Consider the following 14,457-nt stretch of genomic DNA (forward strand, 5'->3'; position numbering starts at 1 on the left):
CTGGCAATAAGAACTTTAAATTCAAACATCAAGTTACCTGAGGAAGAGAATTGAAATTGTCCATTCTAATTTCTTTGTAGACATCATTGTAAACATTAGCCACGTGTTTAACTGTAAAAACAATGGCATAACAAGAAGCCAGGAGGGGAAACAACTTTTGCTGCTGTGTTTGATAATCAAGGATTTTCGGTTCTCTGTCCCTAAAATACAATTTGAAAAGTAAATTAAACACTTATAAAATTAAATTATTTCAACATTTATAATATATTTTTTCTGTCATAAAAAGAGCACTGCCAGTTTTAACACAGATCTACTCCAAACACACAAATGCATAGGGCAACAAGACACAAGTAAAGATATAAATAGTGAACTAAAAAATAAAAATAATATTGAAAAACTTTGGTGATTGAGGGACACCAAGCATAATGAACTAACAAACTCTGAGGTGGAAATGCACTTAAAAACATTTGTCGAAATTTTATTTATGTTGACTTAACGCAACAATATATTTTAAAAGCAAAAAAGCTGCTTTAAATCCAAAGGCAAAAAAAAGGATTTTGATAACCTACCGGTAAATCCTTTTCTCCTAGTCCGTAGAGGATCCTGGGGACGACATCAAGACCATGGGGTATAGACGGGATCCGCAGGAGACATGGGCACTCTAAAGACTTTTCATTGGGTGTGAACTGGCTCCTCCCTCTATGCCCCTCCTCCAGACCTCAGTTGTAGGAACTGTGCCCAGGGAGACTGACAATTCGAGGAAAGGAATTACTTAACTAGTGGTGAGAAATCTACCAACTCACACCCTCAACCATGCCGCACACATGGCATTCAACATAACACACGCCAACAGGAATGAACTAATTGCAGCAACATGCTGAAACCAAGATAACACAACTTGTGTAACTGTAATAACTAAACTGCAGGTAAAGTACGCACTGGGACCAGGGCCGTCTTTTCGTATGGGCTCAATGGGCTCTTGCCCAAGGGCCCCAGGAGTAAAAGGGCCCTAGGCTGATAGCTGAGGGTCCCCTCTTTCCAGGGGTACCAGATTTTTGAAAATCGGCCCATGGGAATCAGAGATATTCGACTTCAAAGCAGTGGTCCCCATCCAAGCCTGTTAATTGTTCTTCCCAGCCAGATATCTCGGGTTCTGGCTGACTTAGAGTTTTTCTGAGGGTACACTCCAAAATCTGGGACTCTCCCTTCAGTGGACACTGGCAGCTTGTCTCTACTATGCCCAGAAACAGAGATATCAGCCTTCAAGCTGCTGGTCCCTGCTCCAGCTCCAAACGCCTAATATGCTGTTTTATATATTTGTTGGTGGATTGCTCTGGCTCCTGAAGTCTGATCCCCAAGTCCCCAGTATCTCCTGAAAGGTGGGACTCTAGTTTTTTTTTATCCCATTAAAGCTAAGAAAACTATTTCCAGGAACTGGAGATATCTGCAGTAAAGCAAGCTGCCCTGACCCCCGGAAAATGATGAATATTAAGCCCACTCCACTATCCACCCCTCCCCTGTGTATTAAACACCCCATACCACCCTGGAAGTTATGTTCCAGGGCCCCTTCATTCAGCACAATGTCCCCTTCTACAGTTTAGTGTTCTCCTTCCTGCCCCATTTGTGCAGTAAAGGAGTAATTAGCAGAAATGATTTCTCCAGGTCCTACATGCTGAGCGAAATATAGAACCCCCCTACCCCCCGCGGAACATCAAAGATGCCACTGATAGCACCCCCCACCCCTACTGCTGGTGGGTGGGTAGGGGCCCCAGTGCATTGCTGTGCCCAGGGGCCTACACTGCTGTTAAGACGGCTCTGACTGGGACGGGCGCCCAGCATCCTCTACGGACTAGGAGAAAAGGATTTACCGGTAGGTTATCAAAATCCTATTTTCTCATACATCCTAGAGGATGCTGGGGACGACATCAAGACCATGGCATCTATACCAAAGCTCCAGTACGGGCGGGAGAGTGCGGATGACCCTGCAGCACCGATTGACCAAACTTTAGGTCCTCATCGGCCAAGGTGTCAAACTTGTAGAATTTTGCAAATGTGTTTGACCCTGACCAAGTAGCTGCTTGGCAAAGTTGTAATGCCGAGACCCCCCTGGGCAGCCGCCCAGGAGGAGCCCACCTTCCTAGTAGAATGGGCCTTCACCGACATCGGTAACGGCAATCCAGCCGTAGAATGAGCTTGCTGAATCGTACCTCTGATCCAGCGCGCAATAGTCTGCTTGGAAGCAGGACACCCAATCTTGTTGGGATCATACAGGACAAACAAAACCTCTGTTTTCCGTATTCGAGCTGTTCTAGCGACATAAATCTTCAAAGCTCTAACCACATCTAGAGACTTTGACTCAGCGAACGTGTCAGTAGCAAATAGCACCACAATAGGTTGGTTTATGTGGAAAGAGAAAACCACCTTTGGAAGAAAATGTTGACGAGTTCTCAACTCTGCCCTATCTTCATGGAAGATCAGGTAAGGGCTCTTGTGGGACAAGGCCCCCAATTCAGACACCCGCCTTGAGAATGCCAACACCAAAAGCATCACCACTTTCCAAGTGAGAAACTTCAACTCTATTTCTTGTAGAGGCTCAAACCAACCCGATTGAAGGAACTGCAACACCACATTAAGGTCCCATGGTGCCACTGGAGGCCCAAATGGAGGCTGGATGTGCAGAACCCCTTTCACGAACGTCTGAACTTCTGGAAAGGAGGCCAATTATTTTTGAAAGAAAACTTATAAGGCCGAAATCTGGACCTTGATTGACCCCAATCTAAGGCCCGCATCCACACCAGCCTGCAGAAAATGGAGAAAACGTCCCAACTTAAACTCTTCCATAGGAGCCTTCTTGGATTCACATCAAGACACATTTTCTCCAAATACGGTGGTAATGTTTAGACGTTACTCCTTTCCTGGCCTGAATAAGAGTGGGGATGACTTCCTTGGGAATACCCTTTTGGGCTAGGATCCGACGCTCAACAGCCATGCCGTCAAACGTAGCCGCGGTAAGTCTTGATACACACATGGCCCCTGCTGTAGTAGGTCCTCTCAAGGAGGAAGAAGCCGAGGATCTTCTATGAGCAACTCCTGAAGATCTGGATACCAAGCCCTCCTTGGCCAGTCTGGGGCAATGAAGATTGCTCAAACTCTTGTTCTTATTATTATTTTGAGAACTTTTGGAATTAGTGGAAGTGGAGGGAAAACATATACCGACCGAAACACCCACTGGGTCACCAGTGTATCCACTGCTATTGCTTGAGGGTCTCTCGACCTGGAACAATATCTCTGAAGCTTCTTGTTTAGACGAGATGCCATCATGTCTACTTGAGGAACTCCCCAAAGACTCGTCACCTCTGCGAAGACTTCTTGGTGGAGGCCCCACTCTCCTGGATGGAGATCGTGTCTGCTGAGGAAGTCTTCTTCCCAGTTGTCCACTCCCGGAATGAAAATTGCTGACAGAGCTCTAACATGTCTTTCTGCCCAGAGGAGAATACTTGTCACCTCTGCCATTGCCGCTCTGCTTTTCGTTCCGCCTTGCCTGTTTATGTACGCGACTGCTGTTACATTGTCCGACTGGATCTGCACGGGATCTTGAAGAAGATGTACCGCTTGTAGAAGGCCGTTGTAAATGGCTCTCAATTCCAGAACGTTTATGTGAAGGCAGGCTTCCTGACTTGACCATTTTCTTTGGAAGCTTTCCCCCTGTGTGATAGCTCTCCAGCCTTGGAGACTTGCATCCGTGGTTATTAGGACCCAGTCGTGAATCCCAAATCTGCGTCCCTCTAGTAGGTGAGAACTGTGTAGCCACCACAGGAGCAAAATCCTGGCTTTGGGGGACAGGATTATTTTCCGGTGTATGTGTAGGTGGCATCCGGACCACTTGTCCAACAGGTCCCACTGGAATACTCTGGCATGAAATCGGCCAAACTGTATGGCCTCGTAGGCCGCTACCATTTTCCCCAACAACCGAATGCATTGATGGATCAATACGCTTGTTGGTTTCAATATTTGTTTGACCATTTTCTGGATTTCCAGAGCCTTTTCCACTGGAAGAAATACTCTCTGTGTCCAGAATCATCCCTAAAAAGGACAATCTTGTCGTCGGTTCCAACTACGACTTTGGAAAATTCATGATCCAACCGTGTTGTTGGAGTATTGACAGGGAGAGAGCGATGTTCTGCACCAACTGTTCCCTGGATCTTGCTTTATCAGGAGATTGTCCAGATAAGGAATTATATTGACTCATTTTTAACAAAGGAGGACCATCATCTCCGCCATCACCTTGGTGAATACCCTCGGTGCCGTGGAGAGTCCGAACGGCAATGTCTGAAACTGGTAATGGCAATCCTGTACTGTGAATCTCAGATAAGCTTGGTGAGGAGGATAAATGGGAACATGCAAGTAAGCATCTTTTATGTCTACTGACACCATGAAGTCCCCCTATTCCAGACTGGAAATCACTACCTTCAGGGATTCCATCTTGAACTTGAACCTTTTCAGGTAGAGATTCAGATTTTCGGGTTTAAAATCGGTCTGACCGAGCTGTCCGGCTTCGGAACTACGAAGAGGCCTGAATAAAAAAACCTTCTCCTTACTGTGCCAAGGGTACCAGGACAATGACCTGATCCTGACATAATTTTTGAATTGCCGGTGTTACTGCCTCTCTTCCTGGAAGAGAAGCTGGCAAGGTCGATTTGAAAAATCAGCATGGGGGGACGTCTTGAAACTCTAGTTTGTACCCATGGGACACTATTTGTAAGACCCATTGGTCCAGGCCAGATTGAATCCAGATTTGGCTGAAAAGTTTCAGACGTGCTCCCACCCGAGCGGACTCCCGCAAGGGAGCCCCAGCGTTATGCTGCAGATTTGGCAGAAGCAGGGGTGGACTTCTGCTCCTGCGATCCGGGAGACGCTGCGGATTTCTTTCCTTTTCCCCTTTCCCTACCTGCAAAAAAAGGGGAGACCTTTGGCCTTTTTGTATTTGTTGGGCCGAAATGACTGTGTGTGAGAGTGATGTGTCTTTTTCGCCGGTGTAGGAGCATAAGGCAAGAATGTCGACTTACCTGCGGTAGCTGTCGAGACTAACGCATCCAGCCCATCACCAAACAAGGCCTCACCTTTATACGGAATCTACATCAACATTCCACTGGCGAATCCACAACACCCTCCGAGCCGATACTGCCATGGTAGCGGTTCTTGATCCCAAGAAACCAATATATTTCATGGATTCTAGTACATACGCAGCAGCGACAGAGTATCTCGTCTCCATCTATTGTGTCAATGTCTAATGACAAGTTTTCTGACCACTTTTCAATAGCACTACTCACCCACTCACAAACAGTGGTAGGCCTGAGTAGTGTCCCATTGGCCACATCAATAAATCACCTCACTCACTTGCGGTCTGTCGACTCCTTAAGTGAAGCCATTCCAGGCGCAGGGAGAAACACCTTTTCTCTTTTATGACAGGGCCCTGTCTAAAATGCGGGGTGACTCCCACCTTTTTTGGAAAAAGGTAATGCTGCCTGAATTCCTTTTGGGAATCTGAAATTCTTTTCAGGTTAAATCAGACCTGAGGCGGAGGGAAAATTACATTACTTCTTTACTAAAGTCAACCCTCTCCTTGTGGTAAAAGAGGGGGCTTCGTAACTTCTAACACCTCCTTTATAGCTAAAACATGTTTTGAATGCTTTTTTTGCTAACTTGGGACCTATTCCCCTGGAATCACTAGTGTCGACACAGGAATCAGAGTCCGTGTCGGTATCAGTTTGTACTACTTGTGCAAATTTGTATGTGACCCAGAAAGGTCCCTGTAGATCAGGGGTGGGGAACTGCGGCCCGCGGGCCGTATAAGCCGTTTGGTCCGGCCCACCAGCTGGTGTCAGTGAGACACGCTGCCGCTCAGTCCGGCGGCAGCGGGTCTCAGCTGTCAGAACAGGGAGACGGAGGAGAGCGCGGCTGTCGGGCGGCTGCGGCGGCGTGTAGTACTTCAAACCAGCCGCCGGTCCGTGAGCCAATCAGAGCTCGCGGACCGGCAGCCAATCAGGAGCCGCAGCTGCCGGTCCGCGAGCTCTGATTGGCTCTCGAACCGGCGGCTGGTTTGAAGTACTACACGGCGCCGCCGCTCCCACCCGACAGCCGCGCTCTCCTCCGTGTCTCACGGTAAGCAGCACGGAGGGGAGGGGGGAAGGCATCTGCATACCTGGCACTGTGGGGGGCATTTGTATACCTGGCACTGTGGGGGGCATCTGTATACCTGGCACTGTGGGGGCATCTGCATACCTGGCACTGTGGGGGGCATTTGTATACCTGGCACTGTGGGGGGCATCTGTATACCTGGCACTGTGGGGGCATCTGCATACCTGGCACTGTGGGGGGCATTTGTATACCTGGCACTGTGGGGGGCATTTGTATACCTGGCACTGTGGGGAGCATTTGTATACCTGGCACTGTGGGGGCATCTGTATACCTGGCACTGTGGGGGCATCTGTATACCTGGCACTGTGGGGGGCATTTGTATACCTGGCACTGTGGGGGCATCTGTATACCTGGCACTGTGGGGGCATTTGTATACCTGGCACTGTGGGGACATTTGTATACCTGGCACTGTGGGGGCATTTGTATACCTGGCACTGTGGGGGCATCTGTATACCTGGCACTGTGGGGGGCATTTGTATACCTGGCACTGTGGGGGCATCTGTATACCTGGCACTGTGAGGGCATTTGTATACCTGGCACTGTGGGGGGCATTTGTACACCTGGCACTGTGAGGGCATTTGTATACCTGGCACTGTGAGGGGCATCTGTACACCTGGCACTGTGGGGACATCTGTATACCTGGCACTGTGAGGGGCATTTGTATACCTGGAACTGTGGGGGGCATTTGTATACCTGGCACTGTGGGGGCATTTGTATACCTGGCACTGTGGGGGCAATTGTGGATCTGGCACTGCACTATTGGGGGCATATGTGTATCACGTCCCATTTTAACTGGCCACACCCAATTTTTTGGCGCGTGCGCGCCTCCGCGCCTCCGGCGCGCACACACAGTACCTCTAAGGGGCAGACCTACTGGGGGGCAGGGTAATTTTTTAAGTTGAGAATTTTTGTATGGCCCCCAAAGGATTTTATAAATATCCAAATGGCCCTCGGTAGAAAAAAGGTTCCCCACCCCTGCTGTAGATGAAAGGCAGAACTATTAAAAATCATATCTTCAACAGATTATTTTAATTTTCTGTATGAGATTCATTCTAACCTCTTACTGATATGATTCACACTATCATTTAACCTTCCACCCAGTCAGGCTCTTGGTGTCATATTACACCTCTGTGTCCCTAACATGTCTCCACAGAGTTCCCTGCCACAGACATGTCACACACTTGCAGAACCACACCACAGACACTCCGGGACTTATAGGGGGCAGACCCACAGTAAAATCTGTCAGAGTGACACATGGGATTTGCCAGTTCACAACCCAGCGCCAGTAACACAATGTCTGTGAACACAAAATGCCCACTGACATGCAGCGCTTTTATAATGCTAATCACACAATAATATAGCACCAAATTCACTGTGCCCCCCCCCCTTGTTTTGCACCCTGATACTTGTTCAGTAGTGGAGGAGGACCAGCCTTATCTCTGCAGCCTGAGGAGAGAAAATGGCGCTGAGCAGTGTGCTGACTGACTGAGGAGGAAGCTCCACTCTTCCATGGTGTGTTTCTCCTCAGCTTTTATGAGGTAATTTTTTTATACTGGTGGGGGTAGGACTGTGCATCAGCAACTTATGTCCCTTATTTATGCCAGTTTCCATAGGTTTCATGCTGCCCAGGGCCCCCCCCCCCCACGCCCTGCACCCTGCAGTGCCTGTGTATGTGTGGGCAAAATGGCGCGCTGCGCTCCCGCCATCCGCGCGGGACCTTCAGCCGTCACTTACTTGATTGAAGATCATTCTTCTCATACTCACCTGTCTTCTGGCTCTGTGAGGGGGGTGACGGTGTGCTGTGGGAGTGAGCATCTAGACACGGCTAGCGTTCAGTTCCCTTCAGGAGCTAATGGTGTCCTGTCAGCTCCCTTCAGGAGCTAATGGTGTCCTGTCAGCCAGAAGCAGAGCCATGAAACTCTGAGGAAGTTGGTTCCTACTTCTGCCCCCTCAGTCCCACGAAGCAGGGAGTCTGATGCCAGCAGATCTCCCTGAAAATAAAAAACCTAACATAAGTCTTTTCAGAGAAACTCAGTAGAGCTCCTCAGAGTGCATCCAGTCGACCTGGGCACATTTCTAAAACGGAGGTCTGGAGGAGGGGCATAGAGGGAGGAGCCAGTTCACACCCAATGAAAAGTCTTTAGAGTGCCCATGTCTCCTGCGGATCCCGTCTATACCCCATGGTCTTGATGTTGTCCCCAGCATCCTCTAGGACGTATGAGAAATCATAAATATTAAAAAATTGCTATTAATTATATTTCCACAAAAATTTTGGGTGATACAGTGGGGGTCATTCCGAGTTGATCGCTAGCTGCCGTTGTTCGCAGCGCAGCGATCAGGCTAAAAATCGGCATTTCTGCGCATGCATATGGGCCGCAATGTGCACGCGCGTCGTACGGGTACTAAGCCCGTTGTGGTTGTGCACAGGTTGTAGCGAAGTTGTCAGTCGCACTGACGGACGCAAGAAGATTGACAGCAAGGGGGCGTTTCTGGGTGTCAACTGACCGGTTCCAGGGAGTGTTTGCAAAAAAGTAGGAGTGTCTGAAAAAACGCAGGCGTGGCTGGGCGTTCGCTGGGCAGGTGTATGACGTCAATTCCGGACACGAATAGGATGAAGTGATTGCAAGCGCTGAGTAGGTTCAGAGCTACTCTGAAACTGCACAAACTTATTTTGTAGAGCTCGGCTGCACATGCGTTCGCACTTCTCCTAAGCTAAAATACACTCCCCAGTGGGCGGCGGCATAGCGTTTGCACGGCTGCTAAAACTAGCTAGCGAGCGATCAACTCGGAATGACCCCCAGCAGAGCGCCTGCAAAATCATTTTGTGCAAAACAAGACCAGCCCTGTAGTTACACTTCGTGTGCGTTGATTCTAATGACGAAGGGACGGCTTTTGACGTCACACACCCGTCCAGCGTTCGCCCAGCCACGCCTACGTTTTCCCCGACACGCTTGCGTTTTTCTAAGCACTCCCTGAAAATGGTCGGTTGACACCCAGAAACGCCCACTTCATGTCAAGCTTCCTGCGTTTGGCCGTGTGAGTGAAAGCTTCGCTAGAACCTGTGCAAAACCACAACGGACTCTGTACCCGTAAGTCACGCATGCGCATTGCGGTGCATACGCATGCACAGAAATGCCGATTTCTCTTACGTCCTAGAGGATGCTGGGGTCCATATTAGTACCATGAGGGTATAGACGGGTCCACAAAGAGCCATTGGCACTTTAAGAGTTTAACAGTGTGGGCTGGCTGCTCCCTCTATGCCCCTCCCAGCAGACTCAGGTTAGAAAATGTGCCCGGAGGAGCCGGTCACAGCTAGGGGAGCTCTACAGAGCTTCTTTAGAAAAGTTTCTTTTAGAGTTTGTTATTTTACAGGGAGGCTGCTGCCAACAGCCTCCCTGCATCGAGGGACTGAGGGGGGGAGCAGTGTCCACCCTGCGGGGTCTGAGCCACTGTCTTCACTGACTGGACACCGAGCTCCTGAGGGGATAGATCGCTCCCCGCCCCAGGGGAACACTCACCCCAGCAGTATGCCACCCCCTTACAGATCTGAAGTGTGGCGAGTGAGTCATCGGCTCCCTATCAAGCAGGGAGCCGATGTGAAGATGGCGGCTAGAGGGTAGGAGCGCAGTACTAACTGCGCTCCGGGGAGGCTCAGATGTGCTTGGTGCGGCGCTATGAGGGGCACCCTGAGCCGACGCCTTAACCCTACACTGACCAGAAAGCCGGTCGGGGTCCGCGGATCTCAGCCAGCACAAAATCCTCAGGCCAGTATAATCTTGGAAGAGCAGGAAGACAGCGCCATTAAGGGGGCGGAGCTTCTCATCAGAGCGGACCCAGCAGAGTTCAGCGCCATTTTCCTGCCTGCAGACATGCTGCCAATGGAAGAGCAGTCCCTCCAGAGCAACTATCTGTACGGTACCAGGGGGTTGTAGAAGGCAGGGGAGGCTGTGTAAAGACTGTGTCACCTATTAAGGGACACAGTCAGCGCTGGTTAAGGGTCTCCCTATACCTATATAGCGCTGTGTGTGAGTTGGCTCCAATCTCTGTGTCTCTCTGCCATTCTTGGGGGGGGGGGGGAATCTCTGTCTGCACTGTACCCTGTGGGTGTGTGGGGTGTACAAGCAAACATGTCTAGAGACTCTGCTGCTGCGATCAACTAGACGCCACCTATGGGGGAGTGTATTTTAGCTTAGCAGGGCTGCGATCTGTCTCTAGGCTGTCAAAATAGGTGGTCTTACCAGTCCCGGGATCTACCGCGTTGAAAGACACGGCAGATCGCAAACTGGATGCTACGCTCAAATCCATATACACGGCTTCAGGGGCTATACTGCGGCCTACTATTGCCTGTGCATGGATTTCAAAAGCTATAGCAAAGTGGTCAATCACTCTGCAGGAGGACTTGACTACAATGGATAGAGGTGACGTTGATTTATTTTTACGTAACATACAGGATTCTGCAGGGTTCCTGGTAGAATCCATGAAGGATCTGGGTTCCATGGCTGCGGGGATCTCCTCCATGTCCGTCTCGGCTCGAAGGGGTCTCTGGCTGCGCCAATGGTCTGCGGACAGGTCAGGCTCTGTTTGGGGAGGCGCTGTATGCGTGCATTGCCACGGCTACCGCGGGTAAGTCTCCTTTTCTTCCCTCAGCTGCACCGGCTATGAAGCCTTTTACTCCCAACACGTCACAGTCCTTTCTGCCCACTAGGCCTAGAAAGAACAAGCCCTCTCACACTTTATTTAGAGGTGGTCGTGCCATATCCAAAAAGCCTGCTCCTGCAGGTTCCCAGGACCAGAAACCTGCTTCTGGTACCTCAAAGTCCTCATCATGATGGTGGACCGCAAAGCCTGGAGGAAGGACAGGTGGGAGCAAGACTCCGGCATTTCAGCCACGTCTGGATGTCGTCTGGCCTGGACCCCTGGATACATGATATTGTGTCCCGGGTGTACAGGCTGGAGTTTCAAACTATCCCACCTCACAGATTCTTCAAATCAGGCTTGCTGGCTTTGCCGGCAGACAGAGCTATTCTACTGGAAGCTATCCAAAAATTGATAGTATCCGAGGTCATTGTTCCAATTCCACCTCATCAGTTGGCCAAAGGTTACTATTCGAACCTTTTTGTGGTACCGAAGCCGGATGGTTCAGTAAGGCCGATTCTGAATTTGAAATCGTTGAACCCTTATCTCAGGGACTTCAAATTCAAGATGGAGTCTCTGAGGGCAGTTCTCTCAGGACTGACGGAAGGGGAGTTCCTGGTGTCCCTGGACATCAAGGATGCGTACCTCCACATTCCCATTTGGTCGCCGCATCAGGCTTATCTCAGGTTTGCACTGTTGGATGATCACTATCAGTTTCAGGCACTGCCGTTCGGTCTCTCCATGGCACCGAGGGTCTTCACCAAGGTGATGGCAGAGATGATGGTTCTCCTCCGCAAGCAGGGGGTGAACATAATTCCATATCTGGATGATCTGCTGATCAAGGCATCGTCCAAGGAGAAGTTGTTAAGATCCATTGCTCTCACAATGCATCTGCTCAAGGAGCACGGTTGGATTCTGAACCTTCCAAAGTCTCATCTGGAGCCGACAAGGAGGCTGTCTTTCCTAGGGATGATCCTTGACACGGAGGTGCAGAGGGTGTTTCTACAGGTGGAGAAAATGTTGGTGATTCAAACCATGGTCCGGGATGTCTTGAAGCCTGCCAGGGTGTCGGTTCATCAGTGCATCCGCCTTCTGGGGAAGATGGTTGCCTCCTACGAGGCTCTGCAGCACAGAAGGTTTCATGCTCGATCCTTTCAACTGGTCGGGATCTCACCTACACATACACCAGAGGATACATCTGTCTCTGAAAGCCAGGATTTCGCTCCTCTGGTGGCTACAACTACCACACCTTCTGGATGGCCGAAGGTCCGGAGTTCAGGACTGGATACTTCTAACCATGGATGCAAGTCTAAGAGGTTGGGGAGCAGTCGCTCAAGGGGAGACCTTCCATGGAAGGTGGTCGAGTCAGGAGTCCCTTCTTCCGATAAACATCCTGAAGCTAAGAGCCGTATACAACGGCCTTCTTCAAGCAGAACACCTTCTACAGGATCGGGCTGTTCAGGTGCAGTCAGACAACGTGACCACAGTGGCCTACATAAACCGACAAGGCGGAACGAAGAGCAGGGCTGCAATGTCAGAGGTGACAAAAATCCTCCTCTGGGCAGAAAGACACGCTGTAGCGATGTCAGCAATCTTCATTCCGGGAGTAGACAACTGGGAAGTGGACTTCCTCAACAGACACGATCTCCATCCAGGAGAGTAGGGCCTCCACCCAGAGGTGTTCGAGGAGGTAACCGGTTGGTGGGGGGTTCCTCACATAGACATGATGGCCTCCCGCCTCAACAAGAAGCTGCGGAGGTACTGTTCCAGGTCGAGGGACCCACAGGCAGTAGTGGTGGACGCACTAGTAACGCCGTGGGTGTTCACGTCAGTGTATGTATTCCCTCCAATTCCTCTAATTCCAAGAGTTCTACAACTTGTAAAAAGAACAAAAGTTCTGGCAATCACCATTGCTCCAGACTGGCCAAGGAGGGCTTGGTAAGTGGATCTGCTGGATCTACTGCTGGAAGATCCAAGGCCCCTACCTCTTCAGGAGGATCTTCTACTGCAGGGGCCGTTCGCTTATCAAGACTTACCACGGCTATGTTTGAAGGCATGGCGGTTGAGCGCCAGATCTTAGCTCGGAAGGGTATTCCGAGCGAGGTTATTCCTACCCTGATACAGGCTAGGAAGGGAGTAACGTCTAAACATTACCATCGAATTTCGAAAAAATATGTGTCTTGGTGTGAATCCAAGAAATTTCCTGTGGTGGAGTTTCAACTTGGACGTTTTCTCCTTTTCCTGCAAGCATGTGTGGATATGGGCCTGAGATTGGGCTCCATCAAGGTCCAGATATCAGCTTTGTCCATTTTCTTCCAGAAACAATTGACTGTCCTCCCTGAGGTTCAGACCTTTTTGAAAGGGGGTTCTGCACATCCAGCCTCCCTTTGTGGCGCCAACAACACCCTGGGATCTTGAAGCAGTGTTGCATTTCCTGCAATCGGATTGGTTTGAGCCTCTACAGGAGGCTGAAATCAAGTTTTTCACGTGGAAGGCGGTAACCTTGTTGGCGGCTTTGGCTCGAAGTGTGTCGGAATTGGGGGCTTTGTCCTGTAAAAGTCCCTATCTGGTCTTCCATGAGGATAGGGCTGAACTAAGGATTCGAAAACAGTTCCTTCCTAAGGTTGTGTTGGCTTTTCATATCAACCAACCTATTGTGGTGCCAGTGGCTACTGACTCCTCAATTGCTTCACAGGCCTTAGATGTTGTGAGGGCTTTGAAGATTTCTGTGAAGAGGACGGCACGTCACAGAAAATCTGACTCTCTGTTTGTCCTCTATGATCCCAAGAAAATTGGGTGTCCTGCTTCTAAGCAATCGATTTCCAGCTGGTTCAGGTTCACCATCCAGCATGCATATTCTACGGCAGGATTGCTGTGTCCAAGATCTGTTAAGGCCCACTCTACTCGTAAGCTGGGTTCTTCCTGGGCGGGTGCCTGGGGTGTCTCGGCTGTACAGCCTTGCTGAGCAGCTACTTGGTCTGGATCGAACACGTTTGCTAAGTTTTACAAGTTTGATACTTTGGCCTCTGATGACCTCAAGTTTGTTCAAGCAGTTCTGCAGGAGCCTGTGCGCTCTCCCTCCCGTTATGGGAGCTTTGGTACATCCCCAGGGTACTAATATAGACCCCAGCATCCTCTAGGATGTAAGAGAAAATAGGATTTTAATTACCTGCCGGTAAATCCTTTACTCGTAGTCCGTAGAGGATGCTGGGCGCACGCTCAGCGCTTCTTTATCCTGCAGTGTTTGTTTGGTTCAGTACTCCCTGCTTCCTGGGTAAGTTCTGCGTTCTTTACTGTTTCAGTACTGTTTCAGCTGTTGCTGAGTTTTCCGGCATGTTGGCCGGATTTGCCTTGTTGTGTGAGCTGGTATGAATCTTGCCACTATCTGTGTATTTCTTTCTCTCGAAGTATGTCGTCTCCTCTTGCACAGTTTCTAGACTGAGTCTGGTAGGAGGGGCATAGAGGGAGGAGCCAGCCCACACTGTTAAACTCTTAAAGTGCCAATGGCTCCTGGTGAACCCATCTATACCCCCATGGTACCAATATGGACCCCAGCAACCTCTACGGACTACGAGTAAAGGATTTACTGGTAGGTAATTAAAATCCTATTTTTTAGCCTGATCA

The 14,457-nt window shown here is 49.8% G+C and overlaps 1 protein-coding gene across 1 annotated transcript in view; it reads right to left on the minus strand.

The window, feature by feature from the left end:
- Positions 1–14,457, minus strand: part of ACOX2 (acyl-CoA oxidase 2) — a 235,665-nt gene that overhangs the window by 39,017 nt on the left and 182,191 nt on the right. The window contains exon 8 of the mRNA XM_063940885.1: positions 38–200. Coding sequence (XP_063796955.1) covers positions 38–200 — 163 coding nt within the window. The remainder of the gene's footprint in view (positions 1–37; positions 201–14,457) is intronic.

Source organism: Pseudophryne corroboree, chromosome 9 (assembly GCF_028390025.1).
Source record: "Pseudophryne corroboree isolate aPseCor3 chromosome 9, aPseCor3.hap2, whole genome shotgun sequence".
Taxonomy (NCBI): domain Eukaryota; kingdom Metazoa; phylum Chordata; class Amphibia; order Anura; family Myobatrachidae; genus Pseudophryne; species Pseudophryne corroboree.